This window comes from Dermacentor silvarum, chromosome 2 (assembly GCF_013339745.2).
Source record: "Dermacentor silvarum isolate Dsil-2018 chromosome 2, BIME_Dsil_1.4, whole genome shotgun sequence".
NCBI lineage: Eukaryota > Metazoa > Arthropoda > Arachnida > Ixodida > Ixodidae > Dermacentor > Dermacentor silvarum.
The window spans coordinates 238,325,473-238,345,383 of NC_051155.1; the positions used below are offsets into that span (position 1 = coordinate 238,325,473).

Consider the following 19,911-nt stretch of genomic DNA (forward strand, 5'->3'; position numbering starts at 1 on the left):
GGCTGAGCTAGACGCAGCAGCCGCAAGAGTAAAACCCCCTTCCCCTGGTACTTTGCACGCGATGGAAGACGGCGCTTCCTCCCCGCTTTCCTCCCGTTTGTGCGCGAGATTGAACCGCCATCGTTGGTTCACCCACGCATGCTTTTACTCGCACATACAACATACAGAGCACGACGACAATGTTACCGCCCCTGGACTTTATAAGGAACATCACAGCAATGCTGATGGCGAAAATGCGCCTGGGGTGTCCGTATAATCGCTATCTCAATAAAAAAACAGATTTGGAATAGTTTAAGTTATGCAGTCAACAACCGATTTTTCGGACATAAGTTTTTCAGACGCCTTCGCGGCACCACCACGTAATCCATAGAGTCAATGTATAAGAATGTCGGAAATTTCGGACGCATAAAACTTTTGCAAACCGATTTTTCAGGACTTTTTGCCATGACCTGATAAAATGCAGGTCATGGCAAAACGCCAACCTGATAAAAATACACGATTTTGCACCGAAGTGTGGCAAAATTAGTGACTGCGCGTTACGTGTGTGGCAGCAGTGGCCCGCAGACGTGCATAACGCGGATAACTAAAGAGGCTTCATAAATTGAACTTCACGTTATCTATACATCTTCGACCGATAATTCGGGCTCGATGGGGACCGCCTAAAAGTCAAAATAATTGGGAAGCGGGAAATACCCAAATTCGCCAGAAAAGAACTGCATCTATTCCGCCAGTGGCTAAAAAAAAGTACCTTATTCTCGGTTGACCACTTTCGGGGATACGTTCACTTTCGCGAGATTTCGCATCACTAGCGTCAGCGTCTACGAGCGATGGCATTCTTGGTAGTGTGCCAGGAACACTATTAACCGTCGACGTGTCCAGTGCTAGTCGCGTGAAATGCCGCGAAAGTGAAAGTATCCCGGAAAGGGGATCATCCAAAAATAAAGCCGAAGTTTGTCAACGCGGTCCTGCGGGCGCATGTACGCTTGCCTACGATCAGGTCTGTCCGTATCTCTACCATTGCTATGCTGTCACCACAAATAGATGAAAATACAATTATTGCATGCACCGAATCTTCAACCTTTGGCAGCAAGAGCGCAATTTTCTAGCGATGCCTTTTCCGCTGCCGCTCCTTGCGCTTTGACAGCGGTATAAGACCGGCGCGCCGCCTTAATTATATGGTATCAGCCGGTGGAGAATGATGGATGATAAAGGTGGCATATAGAATCGAGCGGAATGCATCGCTCCAAAATCACCGCGCAGGAGTGGATCGCGCTATCATAGCCGAATGACGGCATTTTTTCTTTTTTCGAACACTTACTGTCCTCGTCAGTGGGGACATCGAGGGTGTAGTCGGCGCAGCTTTAAACAAAGTCACCGCGACCGTGTCACTAGATAACACGTCAATGAATAAACGCTAGATGCGCGGAGTCAGCCAGAGTGCACGCCCGAATAGCTTGCCGGAGTTCGCTTGCCCGACGGTTTGGGCGCATTCGGTGCTGGATTAATGTGCTGGATTATAAGCTTCGCTAGTTTCGGTTTCTAGGAGGTGTCGGCACCATGGCCAACCACCATGCTGCGGCGATGCCAGCGACGTATCAATGCCAAAATTTAATACGATAGCGTTAAGGGCCCCGTGTCGCAGAAAATCCGGCGTCGGCGTAAGCGTCGGCGTCCATGGCAGAGCAAATCAGCCCGAACCACCCCGACCGCGCAGGCCTCCGTGTGGCACAAGGTGTTAGTGAACAAAAATTTAATTTCTCACAGTAAAATCTGTCATAAATATGGTAAAGTACGACTTAACCACAACCTACAGACATGGTGGCGTCGGATTCTAATTTGAATGTACGAGAAAACATAATTCTGTTATGAGGAAACACAAATACAAACCCTTTTTTCAGCATTTCCACCATACCAACAGCAGCGCGCTTGGGTAGTTTACTTGCGAAAATCCTATCCAGATGGCGCTCGAATCCTCGGCAGGTCAAATTGGGACTTAGCCTGCCTAATGCATTTTGGACGCGCGCGCGTCGGGTCAATAGCAAACAATTAATAAAATAATAAACAAAGATCCTAGGGCCTTCACATTTTAATATGACTTATATTGCCCCTGGAAAAACGTCTTCCCAGCAATGCATTTCTGTTTAAAAGTGAAGACGACTTTAGGGGGATTGGTGTAAGCTTGGTTTTTTAAGCTGGCTTTCCCACTTTCTGTGTTGCAGTGAAGCCTACTCATAAAGAAAAATGCGATGCGAACGGGGCTCGATAACGCTATCGCGTTCCACTCTTAAAGGCGAAGCTTAAACGTCCTCCAATTTTTTGCTATTTCCACTCAACTCTGTGGTCAAATTAGCACGCAGTCGTGCAAGCAGAGTCCGAATTATATAAAATGGGGTACCTTAAGGGGTCCGAAATTTCGGTCATACTTCTACTTATAATTTATGAGCCAGTGATGGTGCCTCAAAGTATTCCGAATAATCGAGCTTGTGTGAATTGCTGGTGTCGAAATAATCAGTTGACGCCAGTTGTGAATCGGCCAGTTGCTGGACAGAGGCTTCAGCTTTACGAGGAAAAACAGACCATTGAAAAGTACCTGGTGTCGTCTGAAGCAATGACTGAGCATAACGAGGGGCTCATCAAGGCTGGCCTGGCTCAGAAGAGCATTGCTGACATTGAGTCTGACCAGGTGCTTCTGACTGAGGCTAGAGCCTTGCTGAAAACATAACAAAGTGTCAACTGTCAATGAAAAAAATCATACGATTAAGAGGCAACATCTGAGCAGCTTCACTCAACTTGAAATAAACTAATTACAGCACACTGTGTGGACAGGCTTGTTGTCTTCATTTAAAATAATGGGAAACTTATGTATTCAGAGGCAGAGCAACAGCAAGCAAATACATTTTGGAATAACGCTTGCCAATTTTAAGTGTTTGAAATAGCTTAGGATGTGTCCAGCAGCTGGCATTTATTAGCTGCAAAGTGCTCCGAAATCTGTATCTGGATGCTCCAAACTGCTCCAAAATTAAGATTTTACTTGCTCCAAAAATTGCTCCAAAATGACTTTGGGTAGTCCCACCCCTGACTACTCATTCAACCACAAACTACCCAGTACCCAGGTAGGCAGGAAAACTGTTAGATACAAACAAACAAACCCAGATAGATACTAGATAGATAACCTTCGGGAGGTGCGTGAGGTACCCTAATAATGCTAACTCATTAAAACAACTTCTATTTAATGCTGCTCATGGTGTTGCCAGTTAGAATGTGCACAAAGTCATTCCTTTTTAGAATGCTATATGCTTCTACATCACTGTAAATGTTATCAAAATTTCTTCAAGAACATGCTGCCCTCCTCTCACTAGAGGCTGTTGCTGTGATTATAGCAATGTGTAAAGCACGTGCCTCCAGGCCCCTATGTTCAAGGGTCCTGGTGACACAATAGTGCTACTGCCACTGACACATTTTAGTATAGCATCATTTTGAAGTGTATCTTTTATGTTCATAGCACACCTCACAGCTTTTTTTCATAATTTTATTAAATAAATATTTTATGGGCTTTATTGTGGACACTTTTAGGCTTTTGTACAGCTGTGTTACATCTACCGTTAGCAATTCATAGCTCCATTGACAACTCATGACCACTTGTTTGGTGCTCTTTGGCTAGACCTAGCCTATGCAATTCTAAACCCTACACATCAAACAATCAGCATTTTAATAGTATGTCTGCAAACAGCTTTATAAGTACCTCTTCAGTAGTATTGATACCTCCCACTACCATTTTTTTCTGCCTTGAGGCATTTTTGCCAATGGCCACTTTTATAACTTTGCACTTTTGCCACTTTTCATTTTTGCAGCAGTGCCAAGTGACACTTTTGGAACAACTACTAGGTACAGCAGTGGGTAGGAGAGACATTCAGGGATTACATCATTCTCCTGTGGTTCCTGTACATAGTGGATTTCTGAGCAACTTGTTATCTTATTCCTTGTTCCCTTATGATGACAGCCTGAGAAGTCAGAAAGACCATGCTATTCGAGATTGCCTGGTCAGCCACTCTAACCAGCACCCCCTCGTCAGCCAAGGTTGAGCTTGCTGATCTAAATAAAAGGAAGCTGAATTCACAAACGCTTATCACTGGCAGCCAGCAGCTGCCAACCGAATCAAGTAAAGAGCAGAGTCAACGGAGTACATTCTAGAGGTGCTTAACTTACCATTGGCAATTTCTGAAAATCAACAAATATTGTTATGGCACTTGTAATTTATGTTGTCCATTTCTTTTTCTTTCGTGCTTACCTGGTTGCATGTTTTTTTCTGCAGCAGACTCAGCCCTTGGACCCCTGGCGTTCCCCACCCACAGGCAGGACTCCTCCAGATACTGTGCAACAAAACAGTGAGTGCTGTACTGTGACATGCAGAAAAAAAAAAAAAGCTCTCTTGTTTATAAAAGATACTGTATTTACTTGCTTAATGAATGCAGCTTCCTATTTAGGTTTAGAAATAGGTCAGTTTTTTTCTCGCTTAATGATAATGTGGTAGAGTGCCCCTCGTTTCATATGGCAATCTTTGGCACAATTTAAATTGTCGTCTGGCCATTATGGGACAAGGAAAAAAAAATAACAGAGAAAGTAACACCATTTTTGTTGTGGCAGCCATTGTGAGTGCACAGACTTCTCGAGAAAACTTTGTGCAAATATGTGTTACTACTGTCTTAGGGCACAAAATTAGCAGGGTCAGCCTGATTGCAGTGCTGAATTCGATAATGATTTGATTGAATATGTGCAAAAGAATAGGAATATGGCAGCACTGCAGCGTTGGGTGTCAGCAAACGGAGAGTGACATGCTGCTGTTACAAACAACAACAGGCTGACACGTTCGTCGCAAACATTCTCTTTATTACTTCACTCTGCGACTCTTCCCCTACGCTGTCCACCCGTGCACAACACACACACATCACGCCACCCGTGTTTTCCCTCATCTGTCACCTCATCACTTAAAGTGTGACTAAAAGCACAAGGTCACTGTCTTTAATGGTTTTTGGCTGCCGATGGCGGTCATAACTGAACTCCTGCACTTGCCAAGCAGCTGCTTGATGTTTCTGAGCATACTTGAGGGCCTCTTCAAGGCAGTGCTGGAGTTATTCAACAAAGGCATTGTGTGCTGCTGCTGGAGGCTTTTTATCTTCCTTGTCACCTACGGGTTCGCATGGGGTGTGGAGCTCACGGCCGTAACACAGCAAGGCTGGAGTATATCCAGCGACTATGCTCCCTGCAATACACATTACAAGGGCGATCTCAGGTATGTGCTGGTCCCAGTCCTTGTGGTCGGAGGAGTATGCTCGTAGGCACTGCTTAATGATGCCCTTGTGGCGCTCGACCATTTGTCCCGCTGATCGGTATGGCATACATAGTGTGATGGTCCTCGATGCCCCAGTGTTTTAGGAATTTGTGTCATAAAGTGCTCACGAAGGGCTTCCCATGGTCACTTGTGATGGCCATAGGTGTGCTATAGTGACAGAAAATACAATAAGATTTGCGTACTTGTTGCTGCTCGCAGAGGGAAACATTGAATTTGTAGATAACCACCAGCAAGTATTTGTGGCCGTGAGGTGTAGATGGCAAAGGCCCGATAATATCTACAGTAAGCTATTTCATTGGCGCTGTGGTCCACTGATGGTTCATATTGCAGTACTTCCCTCACCTGCTCAACGTGACTTTCAAGCATCTCCGGGTAGACTAGAACATCTTCTAAAAATGCCATAGTGAAGTGGTCATTGATTCCCTGTAGCACACGGTCCATCAAGATATGAGAAGTTGCTGGGCCACCTGCCACTCCGAAGGACATCCTGACGAATTCAATCGTACCCCGATGGCAGATAAAGCCGTTTTCATAATATCGGCAGCGCAAACAGGAATCTAGAAAAGCCCTTGGGAGAGGTCTAAGCTTGAGAACCACTCAACTCGGCCGAGTTGTTCTGGTAGCCAGTACATTCGAGGCGTTGGGTAAGCAGGTACCTTGGTTCGTGCACTCAACGGTTGGTAGCCTACAGCAACCTGATAGCCTCCAGGCTTCTTCGCGACGAGCACTGGGGCACTAGGACAAGGGCTGCTGCTTCGCCTTTTAAGACCCTACTCTAGGAGGTCATGTATGCGGCCTTCAATTATTTCCTGCTGCCTATCATTCACTGGACGGAGTTCGAATTTCACAGGCGCACTATCCTCTGTGTCTATGCAGCGCTGAGCGAGGGTGGCACACTCAGGAATTGCAGTAAACAAAGCGTTGAAGTTGTCGAGCACTTCCTTCATGCTTGGTTGTGTAGTGGGGAAGAGAGTCCGCAGCCATTGAGAGAGGATGACGAAGTCTAGCAGCCTGGAGAGCGCGAGACAGCGACCGACGCTCTTGAGCCAAGGCAGTTGCATAGCCCTAACTGCTTTGTAAATAAACCCCTTTACAGATTGGTGGAGATGCTGGGTATTCTCCCAGTCTCCCAACCTGGAACTACGAAGCCGTACCTTACCTCCAGCGTCAGCGATGCCGGAAAAAACCACCACGCAAGGCTCCTCCCAGACTCAAGCCACCGTCTGTCCCAGCGGAGCTGCCTCAGCGTCACCCACCGATATTCAGCAGGACTGATGATCAAGACGTCGAGGACTGGTTGACAACTTATCAGAGGATGAGCGCAGTGAGCTAATAGGATGATGCGACTAGGCTGACCAACGTAATCTTTTACTTGACCGGCTTCGCCAGTCTCTGGTTCCGTAACCACGAAGTGGTTCTGGGCGTCGTTCAAGACGTTTTCGGAAATCTTCGGCCGCCCCGCAGTACGCAAACTCCGCGCAGAACAGCGACTTCGTGAATGCGCTCAAGAACCCGGTGAGAACTTCACCAGCTATATTGAAGACGTCGTCGACTTGTGTAAGCGTATAAACCCGTCGATGCACGCGTCGGACATGATCAAGCAAATCCTCAAAGGAATAGCTGATGACGCATTTCAAATGCTGTTGCCAAAATACCCACAAACCGTCGCCGATGTTATCAGCTTGTGCCAGAGTTTCGACGAATTGCGCAAGCAACGCGCCCCAACTCATCATCCTCTGGAACAGAACAACTCGATCGCGGCGTTGACTTTGGGCGACCAGAATGCACTGTTGCTTCAGATCAAGCAGTTCGTACGTGAGGTCGCCCGACAGCTCTCCATTTTATCGAGCACAGCCCGAGCCAGCCCATGCTCAACATTTGGCCCCAGTCATACGCCAATTTATACAGGGACAGGTCACTGACGCTTTGCCTTTCGCTCGTCCGCCACTTCCGGAGCCTGCGCCCTTGTCGTATGCGCAAGTCGTCACTGCCGGGCCACCTCGTCAACCGACCTATTCTTCTGCGTCGGCACCCGTTCGGCCCCCACCAGTTCCGTTCAGCCGACCAGTCCCCACAAATCCATGGCGCACTGCGGACAATCGCTCTATTTGTTATTCTTGCGGCTGTGCAGGACATGTGGCACGCTTCTGTTGCCGTCTCCCTCCTGTTCCAATAGATGTCATGCGACCGTCTGCTTACGATTCTAGGCGCTTTAATGGCATAGCGCGGCTACAACAATCCTCTTCGCCCGAGCGCATGCCCTCAGCTACCCGCCGATCTCCATCCCCCCGACGTCGCTCTCTGTTTCCTATGCGCCGTCGACCTTGCCCTTCTGATGCGGAAAACTTAAACATCGCAGTTCCCGAGGCACGAACTGCGTCGTCGTCGAAAAATTCAAGTCCTTGAATTTCTCCAGCAAACCTCATCAACGTTATTGTGGATGACTTTCGTACCCTTGCGCTTGTGGACACTGGTGCTGCCGTTTCAGTGATTGATATAAAACTTGGCCGCTTGCTTTGGAAACTTACTACGTCAACGGCATTATTCCTCCATACCGCCAGCGCACACAATATTCAGCTGTTAGCCGCCTGCACAGCACACGTCATAATTCAAGACGTTGTTTATCCCATTGAGTTTCTTGTGCTACCAGCCTGTTCGCAAGATGTCATCCTTGGTTGGGATTTTCTTTCTTGCCATCATGCTGTTATTGACTGACTGTGCTCGTGCCGAGGTGGCGTAGCAGTTAGGGCTATGCAACTGCCTTGGCTCAAGAGCGTCGGTCGCTGTCTCGCGCTCTCCGGGCTGCAGGACTTCGTCATCCTCTCTGAATGGCTGTGGACTCTCTTCCGCACTACACTACAGACTGTATCTGTATTCATTGTGTCGATGCACCTGATTGGGTATGCAATGTGAAAATGGTACTGGTGTGAATTTGGCAGACCCTTTCTTGCAACTTCCGTCACTGCCAGGACTCTCATGCTGCAAAGCCAGTTTATTTTGTCACTTGCAACTGGGCATTGCCTCCACTATTTGCTCGTTCGCTCCATCTCTAGGAGGTGCCCTTCAAAGTCCAAAAATTCTCTCTCTCTCTCCCTCCATGCTAGCCTAAGCCAATTAAACAATTCATCATACACATCCCAAAAGGCTCTGGTACCCTGGCCTCCACTGTCATTTGTGTACAGCCACAACAGTGTTGCTCTGGTTGCTAAGGTTGATTGTGCAAACTGTGAAGGCATAATGAACACTTGTGCATGCGTGTGTGCATGTGTGTCTGTTCTGCTATCTATCCTTCTCCTTGTCTTTATGTGCCCTCTTTTCACTGCTTTGTAGGGTAATGAAATTGTGAATTCCTGGTTAATCTTGCTGCCTTTTCTTCCCTCTTCATTGCACCCACTTCCATTGGCTCAGTCATTAGGTGCTCAGCAGAAGTGATATCAAGATTATACATTTATCAAAATTATATCAAAAGTGATATATAAAAGAGCGATCAGATGTAAATACAACCTCTGGCATGTCTTTATACTTTCAGAATTACCTATACGACCACAGCAGCAACCGCATCAGCCTCAGCACCCGCAGCAGCAGTACCATCAGCAACAGCAGCCACACCTTCACGGCCAATTTGGAAACATGTTTACCCCCGGGGCCCCCATGCATCACCAGCAGCAACAGCAGCAGCAGCACCATCAGCAGCAACAGCAACACCATCAACAGCAACACCATCAACAGCCACAACACAATCAACAGCTGCAGCACCATCAACAGCCGCAGCAGCAGCCAGGTTCTCCACTGGGCAGCAGAGGCCACCCATTCCAGACCAGTCCAGCATACCAAGGCGGGCCCTTGCCAAGGGTGGCTGGAGGTCCACCCCATATGGCACACCATCCGCAGGGACCAAACATCTTGGTACGAGCTATGTGCATGTAGAATGTACACATTATGGGCCATATTGGGTTCAGTTCCATTTAGCACATCCACCTCAATGCACTAGGCTTTTAGGGGACCTTTGTCTAACGTGCCCAGCAATGTCTATTTTCTTGCCACAGCACAAATGGTACTGTGACCATGTCTGCCGGATAATATTACGGGTGCAGACTTGCACTGAGCACTGTATGTTAGCAATGTGGTCACGCTACTTTGACTAGTAGTAGCCTAGCATGGTAGCATGTCCTTGCTTTTAGTAAAATTGTCTGCAAATTCGACCTCCTTTCTTTCTTTTTTCTCCAAATATGTACTTCTGCTGCTGGGTGTGTTCAGAAAAGGACAGACTAAGGGGGGTCTGGACTTGTTTCCTGCTAAATTTTTTATATGAGGTGGGAAAACCTCTCTGTAGAAAGGAATCAACCTTCGTTTTGCAAAACTTACGAAATTATTGGAAAAAAAATTCTTATTTCACTAAAGGTGTAACATAATGTCTTAACCACTACAATTTGAATTTTACAAATTCAAAGCCCTATCACTCTAAAGTTAACACATTATACCCCGCCAAAGTTTTTTCAGTAAATCTACACCACTAACAATATATGGCCCATGGGAAGTTAAATTAAGTCACCCAGGGCATGTTTTTGAAACATCCGAAAGGTTTTTGAGCAACTGCCTCTGACTTATCCCAAAATGTCTTTTTCTTTTTTTTGGCCAAATTAGCTAAGGCGATGAAGCTGAAAAATAATTCTGACACTTCTTCAAAAGGTTTCTTGCAAACTAAAGAAAGTATGCAGCCTACACCACATATTTATTTTGTTATAAAATCCCCAAAATGTCAATATCACAAAAATATTGAAAATAGAAACATTTTGGAAATGTGTAAAAAAAAATAATTGCCTATTCTAGTACTGCAAAATCATGTTTCATTATTTTATTTTAAGTGAGAAAACATTTATGGTCATCCCAACGATGTATTTCATTCTAATAATAAAATAAAAATCGCATTCATATTGAATTTTGAACTTTTTTTTGTTGTTGTTGTAGTAAATAAGAGTGACTCAGGTTCAGGTTGTGTCTTTTTTGCCCCTTTTTAGCCATGAAATGAGTTGAGCTTCATTCAGAGCTACTGCATCTGTATTCCTACAGTACCAAGCACGCGAGAGCACGTCCAGCAAGCTTTTTAAGACTAGTCAGGAGAAGCTATTTATGGCATTGATCTCCAATTACATCTGCTATCGGAAATGCTCCCTGTGTACATGAACGATGCACCAGCCTAGTGGGAAAGCGTGATGATGCCACTACAGTGGATGAACCAGCTGGGTCAATGTTCAGATGAGAACAGTTGCAAAATTGGTCCCGGATATTTTTCATAAGCTTCATCACCTTAGCTAAAATGGTCCAAAAGAACCCGGATTTCGGGGTCTGTCAAAAGCAGCTGTTCAAAAACCGTTTGGCAATTTTCAGAAACGTGCCCTGGGTGACATAAATTTAGCTTCCCGTGGGCCAATATTAGTGGTGTAGATTTACTGAAAGAATTTTGGCAGGGTACAATGTGTTCATTTTAGAGTGATAGGGCTTTGAAATTGTAAAAGCTGGAAGTCATTAAAACACAGTGAAGTTAAGAACTTTTTTTAAAAGAATTTTATGCTAAGTTTCGCAACACGAAGGTCGATTCCTTTCTACAGAGACATTTTCCCACCTCATATAAACATCTTGCTGAAAACTATAAATAGTCCGGACACCCTTATTCTGTCCTACCTGAACCCACCCTGCATTGAAAACAAAGACAAATTTTTTACCAGCTAAAAAACAATTTTTATTCATTTCACAGCATGTCGACAATACAGTTAAACCTCGATATAAAGAACTTCAGTATAACAAAGTACTTGACTTTTCATAACCTCTTGCCCATAGAATTTGTCTTTGTATTTAGAACCTCAATATAACGAAGTGTATTTATAAACGATTTCAATATAACGAAATTTCGATGCCGCCTGCGAATGAATACCGAGACAATAAATGGAAACATCCATGGATGCAGATGGTCAAATGATTGAATTACAAGCGCCTACTTGTGAACACACCTCTGAAATCACGCGTCGCATGGCAAGAGTGTTCGCCAAAGTGGTGCAGCGTCATGTTGCGTATAAAGTCCAAATGTGATAAGATCCTATTGCGCGCCCCGCGCACTGTGTGCTTTAGGTGCGAGTGAGAGCCTGTTAGGGTGAGTCAAGAAAGATAGTCGCTTCACGAGTGCTGCCTTCCCGCGTGAGCACAGGGAAATGGAGAAGGGAGCGAAATGGAGAAGGTTGCGCATGGCTGTTAGTGCAGCTGAGCGCACTGTTTTGAGGTAATCTGCCGCGAATGCAAAGAGTGGGTGTGCCGAGCCGGCATGGCATCATGTAAGCTGTCTTCTCACGCGTTTAGTATTAGAGGTTTCGGAGACCCGTTGAAGCGAGAAGCAGATGAAGCATTCGCTCCCCGCTGCCAGCGCTTTTCATGAAAAGCGTCGCCGGCACTGCGACGCTATCAGCCGCGGGGGCAGACTGGACACAAAAGCGGGGCTGGCTTTCCTTAATTCGTGCCGCCGATGCGAAGATATCATCGTGGCATGAAACCGTATCATTCGTTGCCAACTTCCAAATTCAACAAAATGAATTTTCTCATTCAAATATGCTTTTTTCGACTGCCTGATTATTCGGAAAATTCTACGGCTCCTTTCTGTGTAGGAAAAATCGATCGGCGACTGTACTCATTTTCATATAAGGTCGAATTTCATTACAACAAAATTTCGATATAACGAAGCAAATTGCCAATTCGACTTCGTTATATCGAGGTTTAACTGTACTACGCAAAGTGGTGTGGCACTTGTGGGGCGTGAATATGTGTTCATTTTGTGTGTGGGAGATATGCAATGAGGAGTCCCTTGTCTAGAGAAAGATTGGAATCAACCGTTGGATGGGCACATTATCTGTTTAGGTGCTATTTATAAACTGCCAATAAGCATATCAGATAATTAGTGACTAATTACCCCTTTCTGTAAATAAATTTTTCTCTCTCTCTCTTCTAGTGATTAATTACCAGGTTTGCAGTTTTGCCAAGATTGCTTTAGTAGCCTTAACCAATCTAGCCAAAGTGAAACTTCTCTGCAGTTGGCCTTTAACAGTTGATTGCTGTGAAAGGCAGTACTGGTGGAGCCAGAACATGGGTTGCCTTGTTGCGTTGCCCTGTTTTAGTGGCACATTGCAGTGGACATAACATTGTTGATGACTGTCTTGTGCAGGAGCAGCAACAGCATCGGCAGTTCCACCAGCCTCCGCCACCACAGAGCTCTGCTGCAGGAGGTCCGTTTCCTCCCATGCAAGGGGGAGGCCCGCCACGCTATACAGGTCCAGTGCAGGCAAGCACAGGCTTTGGTGTGCCACCTCGGTTTCAGCAGCCACCACCACGTGAGCCCTTCGGAAAGAGGCCTGCCCCTGCCCCACCTGTGGCTGTGCCACCCAAGGCAGCCCGTCTAGAAGCTCCACGCATGGTAAGGGTCAGGCAGGACATGTAGTTTTACTGCAAAGCTTAAAGAGAGTTCCACAGCGGTTGTCCTGTGGCTGCAGCATTTGGCACCGTGGTTAGTGTCGCATACCTGCCAACTTTCCCGAATTGTCCGGGAGCCTCTCAAATATTTCTCCCATCTCTTGATTGTACGGACACGACCTCAAATCTCCCGGAAAGTGGCCGCCACAGCACAGCGGTTTTTTTTTTTTTTTTACTGCTATTAACCATGTGAGAAAGCGGCGCGGGAGCAGTTCGTCATCAGAATGCACCATGAATCGTGGTAGCGGCCGCTGGCACCACCACGAACGCGAGCAGCCGATGGTACTTTCAAAAACCGATCGATCGATGGTACTTTCAAAAGCCAAGTACTTGCTAAGTACTTTGAGATCATACACTACTGGGTTTCTGTGCTTTGTCACTTCGCGGAGTCGTGTCAAGTATGGACTCTGTACCGCGTGCGCCGTTTCGCATGGCGGGAACATTTGTGTGTGTGGGGGGGGGGGAGGGTGAACATTTTTTTTACCCCTCCATCTCGCGTGGTGGTCTCCCGAATTTTCATGTTGCTAGGTTGGCAGGTATGGTATCGAATGTCAACCAGAGAGAGGGCATCGGTGAAAACATGCAGGCCAACACCGGTGTCAGTGATGAATGATCACTAAGAACAGTCATCAATGCAGCCTGCATCACAGCCTTGAAGCAGCCATATGACCAGGCCATCGGAATGGGCAACCGGCACAGCGTACAGCAATCTGAGTCAGATATAATGAAGAGCAAAAAGTACTATGCTCAGATGTAGCGAAGTTGAGGTGTTTGTAAAGATTTGGAGATACAGTGGAACCTCTCTGCAACGAAACTGGCGGGACGTGCAATAAATATCTTGAAGTGGAAATTTCATTGTGGTGAAATCTGCGCCAAAACACTCAGATTTGACTACACACTTCACAAACATCATTTATTTTAAAAAAAAGTCGGTCATCTTCATTTGCCTCCATCCTTCGGACATCAGCGCCATGGTGCGATGTTTGCACTCGGTCAGCTGCTGCATCGTGACGTCATCATCGTGGGCACCAATGAAATTAGGAATGATGTCAACTGCATCCATCACGTCCAGTACAGGAGGCGGGGTCTCGTGCGCCGCTCTCATCATCCGACGACGTGTCGTTATGGCGAACCAAGCATGCAAGCATGCAAGCATGCAAGCGGTTGGGTGTAGTTGTCCCTGTGTGATCAGGTTACAAGTTATCTGCTGCTCTGTATAGATAGTTAGTTTAATTTTCTTTTATAGTGTCTAATAAAAAGCTCGTTATTTCATATTTTTGCTATGCTACAGCCTCGAAAGCCAAGCCAGGGTCCACCTGCCCGCACGGTGAACAATGCCAACATCAAAGAAGTGCCAATCTTGGATTTCCTGCCACCACCTGAACCCGAGAAGGCCACACTGCCTCCAGCAATTGAAGAGGTGACCTCCTGACATTACTCCTGTGGTAGTCTGTTGCTCCCAGTACTTATTTCTGTGTCACTGATTCGACACAGAGGCCTGTTGTGTTTACAAGAAGTCGGCGCAATAAAATTATTAATAATCCAGAAGGAAGCGCGTTGGATGTTCAGAAACGGTGCGACAGATCCCAAACCGTGCGAACGTCATCTTTGCAGCTTTAGTAATGCTAATGTAACTGTTCTAAAACTCACTTTCCACTTTAGGATCCACTCTTAATGTGGCTATGGGTCCACTGCTTCATTTAACCAGCCCTAAAAAAGATTCAACCACTTTTAGCTTTCAGTTGAACGCCTAAACAAATGACAGACATCTGAAAAGTGAAGTTTTACGCGCTCTTCTCATGACTTTTTTCTAGGAGTGTGTAAATATGTATCAAATAATGATATGCACATGCATTTATCAGCAAGTTGGTTAATTTGATATGTTGGAACATCGCAATTACATTGTCAGTGTTAAAAAACTAGGCTCGAACATTATACTAAAACATTGTGTACGTGGCTCATGTTAACTTGAAAAATTTAGTAATTCCCACCAGCTGTCCTCAACAGCATGTTTTTGCCTTATTATACCGCATCAAATGCCCGTAAGCTGGGAGGCATTTGACCCTGTACCAGTCGTCACTCATCGCACTTGCTGTCAAGCAATAAGCTCAAAATTGGTGGGTGCGCTGCAAAAATATTTGGAGGACTTTTAAGCTTCGCGACAGCATTCAAAGATCCCTGGCTGCTTATCAGGCTTCCTGGCAGCTGCAGCTTTTTCTCCAACTTCACCTCTGCATGCGGCTGCCGAGGAAGCGAGTGCATCTGGATGGTGTTTTTGCAAGGAACACACCGCGGCCCGCCGCTGTATGAGTGGTAGAAAAGCTGGAAAAGAAGCTTGTGTTTAAATTTTTGCGTAAGAGAATTATGTTTTCTTGTATATTCAAATTACAATCCAACACTATCACGTCTGTAGGTTGTGGTTACGTCTTACTTTACGATTGTTCTGACGCATTTTATTTTGAGAAATTTAATTATTTCACCAGCGCCTCTGCGCCACGCGTAGGTGCTGGTGGTTCTGCGTGGTTCGGGATTATTTTCGTAGCCGCTGACACCGACGCCGGATTTTCTGCGACACGGGGCCCTTAACGCTATTGTGTTAAAAGCGCACCCTCGCTGTCCACAAACCCGTGCCTCTTGCCACTGGGAAGCCGGCTTTCCCGCACAGTTCAGGTGTTTAGTGGCTAAGTGTGCTTTACAGGCGAAATTTCCTTTCCAGCACGAAATCACCACAAAATTCAGCACAAGATCGCCCCAATATTCTCAGATTCGATAGAAACAAATGCTAAGTACAGTCAAATCTCGTTAATTCGAATACGCTTAATTCGAACTGCCGGTTTATTCGAACTGACGCTCTGGTCCCATCAAAGTTATGTGTATTTCAATAGGCGAAAACGCTCGGTAATTCGAACGTGAAAGCATTTGCGACGGTTAATTCGAACATATTGCGGACCGACAATGCTCTCAGCAGTGCACCAAATAACAGGGCGGCGCCTACGAACGGCATTGCTCCGACACCGCCATAGAGCAAAAGCTTAGGAGAGACCCCAGTCCGGCCAACGAACTCCCCACGCCGGCAAACGCTCGCTTCCCGATAACAGCAGAACACGAAACTTCAGGGAGCGGCCTAAGCTGGCGCCGGGCCGGCCGGACTGGCGGCGTCGGCACCCACGCCGGCAAACGCTCACTTCCCGATAACGGCAGAAAACGAAACTTCAAGGAGCGGGCTAATCTGCGCCGAGCCAGTTTTACTGGCGGTGGGCGCGCACGGAGACAGTCGAAGATGAGGGAGCTGTGAGGGAGTTGAGAGAGAGGTGCGAGGGGAGCCACTGAAGCAGCGGAGTTGCCGAGGCCAAATCTGCTTTCATGCTGCCCTCCTCCCTCACCTTCGACGATCTCCGCGCGCCGCACGTGTCCGTCGCCACGTCGGCGCCGTCCGCTCCCTGAAGTTTCGTTTTCTGCCGTTATCGGGAAGCGAGCGTTGGCCAGCGTGGGTGCAACTCGCTATGCGCTTGCGCGCCGTGAAATTTTACGACTCGCACCGTTCGTTCATCTTGCAATAGTGCTCGAATACTTCAAAAATACGTCCTTTCGTTAATTCGAACTTCTTTTAATTCGAACAAATTTTCGGGCCCCTTCGAGTTCGAATTATCAAGATTCGACTGTACCATGTTTGGTCCCGCACAACCAGCAATATGTTCGATTTGATTAAATTTTTCGTACCCGACTGAATATTCACACACCCCTAATTTTTTCCTCAACGCTCGTTCTCATTGCATCATGCCTTTCCTTTGCTGGCTCTCTCATGAAATGGTGGCTCTCCTTGATTATTATGTTGCTGTGTGATAGGTGAATGCTCTAAACCGTTCTCATTCACAGAACGGTTATCTTGTGAGGTTTTTAAAGCTGCTAGATCTAGAACAAAAGCATGAACAGGAAACACAAGGTGTTCAGGACTATCTATGAGCTCTTTGAGGGAGGCTCCTTGTTGTCAGTATATAAGCAGTGCATTTTGGGTGAGGCTTTATCAAGGGTGAGGTTTAAATCAAGCTGTATTGCTGGGTTCTGCGAGCAGCAAAACGAGTGCTGGTTATGAATTTGTTGCTGGAGTACTGGTCGTTGGTTAAGTTGTCTTGACGCAAGACAGTGTAATTTGCCCTTCTCTTCACAGGACGCAGCTACCCAAGAGCTTCGGCGGAAAATTGAAGAGCAGAAGAAGCTGCGAGAGCAGGTGATGCGTATCAAGGAAGAACGTCGCAAGCTTGCTGCCATGCAGCGACAGAAGAACTTATTAGAGCAGCAGCTGCAGTCCACTGCACAACCACCAGGTATGGAAAATGCAAAGTACCCCATGAATGTGTTAAAGGCTGACTGCAACGAAATTTTGCATCATGTTTTTTAAAAAGCCTAGTTTCAGATAATGAGATATGGGGGCAAAGAGCCAATTGTGCATGTTCAGTTAGATTGTCCTCGTTTTGGTGCACAAAGAAGAACGCTCTGCACCATGCTCGACAAGCTCTTACCGTATTTATTCGAATCCAGGCCGATAGTTTTTTTTAAATAATCATATACGAAACTCTAGGGTCGGCTTAGATTCGAGGATTTTAAAAAACGTGCCAGTTTTTAACTGAAACTGATAAATATGGTGCATAGTTAGCGCCATCTAGAAAGGTCAGTATCGCAGTCGCTACTAGCCGCGCCAGTAGCCAACTGAAGTACACGAGGGACGTCGCCATTTTGACCTGCGTCGTATCGTTAGTATCGGTATGGTGTAGCATCGGCGCGCGGTGTGGCGTTATCATAAAATGGCACCTAATAGGCGATGCCACTATAGTGCCGCTTTCTAACGAATACCGTATTTACTCAAATCTAACACGCACTTTTAACACGACCCTAAATCTGCGTTACCACATTGCCGTCGGCATTTCAAAATGGCCGCTTCGCACGCGCGTCGAGCCTAGCTACCGTAGCATGCCATAGCTTCCTCCGTGTGCTTAGGCAATAGTCTACCGTCTGTCTTCATGTTCTCTGCGTCTGCTCTATCAGCATGAAGTGCCGAGTTCATCATGATCCCGCATTTAAAAGGAAAGTGATCATGTGTGCGGAGACGGACGGAAATTGGGCGGCATCACGGGCGTTCGGAGAATCCGAAACTTGCGAGACTGGCACATACAGAAGGAGAGGATTTTTGCCAGCAAAGCAATGCGGAATGGTTTCAGTGGACTGAAGCAGGACGTAATCTGCGACAATGCACTTCGGCGATACGATCGGCTTGGCCCTATCTTGAAAGCAATCTGCGACGGGGAAAGTGCCTCGCACGCCGTGTTGCATGCTAGTACGAAGGTCAATTCGCTCGCCGCGCTTCCAGCGTCTTGACAGTTCGTTTCTGTGGTCAACGAGCGAGATGTGTTCATGTTTGCTTGTGCGCGCGTGACACCGTGCTTGTGAATTTATTTAGTAAGCGAATGTTTGCAACTTTATACGGATGATAAAACTGCTATCCTTACTTCATATAGCGGTCTACTAATTTGCTATCGCATTCGACGCATCGCCTTTCGGGCGAAACTGCGACTTTGTTTACTCATCGCAACTTCAGTGCATCGGGAGGAAATCTTTTTCCAAATGATAGAAAGTTGTATTTCTGTTTGAAAGCATGAGATGCGCGGTACTGTAAAGGACTCTTTTTTCTTTTTTCTTCATCACGAAAACGGGTGCGCGTTACAATCGAGGGCGCATGAGAATCGAGTAAATACAGGTAGCTATGCTAGCCGTAGAGGCATCGTCAAACGTTCAATCTGGGCGGAACTTCGGCATCAATAAGAAAAACATCTGTCGTTTAAGGGGGCCACGGGAGATGCTTTTTGCGTGCGCCGCAACGAGGATGGCATTTACCCAGGAACATTGATTGTGCGCTCCTTCGAAAAGTGCAGCATCTCTAACGCGCTTGATGGTACTGAATATAGTGCACTGTTTGAAGATGTCAGCAATAAGGAAGATAGCAACGAGGCTAGCAGCGATGGTGACATAGAATGAGCTCGGCATGTTCATATTTAATAAATGCTGTTTGATTTTGTGAATGCTGTCCTCGCTTTTTCGTTCGGCCTACATTCGAGGTAAGTTTTTTTTTTTTTTTTTCTGGCTTCGAACTTTTGGGGGGTCGGCTTAAAATCGGAGTCAGCCTAGATTCGAGTAAATACGGTAATAACCGTCCCCTTGCGGAAAGCACAATTCTTGTACCCTGGTCACAGCTGTTACTGCTCACAGCAAATGATGCAGATCTCTGAACGATGAGAACCAGTGCGGTTCCTTGGCACAACCTCTAAGATGAGGCGGCGTGCTGGAAATCTCAAAGACAATGTGCTCGGATGGAAAACTGAGCTTTTCCACCTGGAGAAGTCAAGGAAGTTCTGAGCTCATGAAAAAGGCATGGAATTGTTAGGGAATTTTTCAGTTTAGTTAGTAAATTCACGGAAAAAAACTGAATTCATGGAAATTCATGGAAAATGACTGAATAAAATTTCCATGGTGCCAATTCATGTTGGTTAGTTTCCCGCAAAGTTGTTAGGCTCTTTGCTGCACTGTGTAGTCTCGGGTTCTCTCAAGCCGCCTTTGTGCATAAGGCTTAGGCTTGACAGCAAACTCCCTTTTGCTTGCCTTATACGGCTGGGCTTCGGCGGTACCAGGACAAGCAGAAACACGAAGACACACGATAGAATAACGAGCACAACAACGTTTATTGCTCCAGAGGATTCACGTGGAAGCAGGCTGGGTTCGACCGCAATGTTAGCCGGGGTCGATAGTGGGGCGAACAATAGCAGGACGCGACAAAGGATGGAAACGAGATGTTTACCTTAGCTCCTTCCTTCGTTGTGGCTCACAGTCTTCTCTCTTACCGGCGTTTGCCAGCCGTGCTGATCTCGACCGCCCCGCCTTGTTCTTGGCTCAGTCCAATGGGCATGGGGCTCCGCGTACACATCACCACTACGTTTGCAACCGGTTTTCAAGAGGGTCGAGCCACCACTCGAAAAGCCGCCTGGCTCCCCGCACGGGAA

The 19,911-nt window shown here is 46.6% G+C and overlaps 1 protein-coding gene across 3 annotated transcripts in view; it reads left to right on the forward strand.

The window, feature by feature from the left end:
* LOC119442932 (RNA-binding protein 33) overlaps positions 1-19,911 on the forward strand; it is an 89,059-nt gene that overhangs the window by 41,903 nt on the left and 27,245 nt on the right. For all 3 annotated transcript variants that reach the window (XM_037708009.2, XM_037708005.2, XM_037708008.2), the window contains 5 exons: positions 4,313-4,385; positions 8,880-9,256; positions 12,558-12,806; positions 14,154-14,282; positions 17,031-17,187. In XM_037708009.2, coding sequence (XP_037563937.1) covers positions 4,313-4,385; positions 8,880-9,256; positions 12,558-12,806; positions 14,154-14,282; positions 17,031-17,187 — 985 coding nt within the window. The remainder of the gene's footprint in view (positions 1-4,312; positions 4,386-8,879; positions 9,257-12,557; positions 12,807-14,153; positions 14,283-17,030; positions 17,188-19,911) is intronic.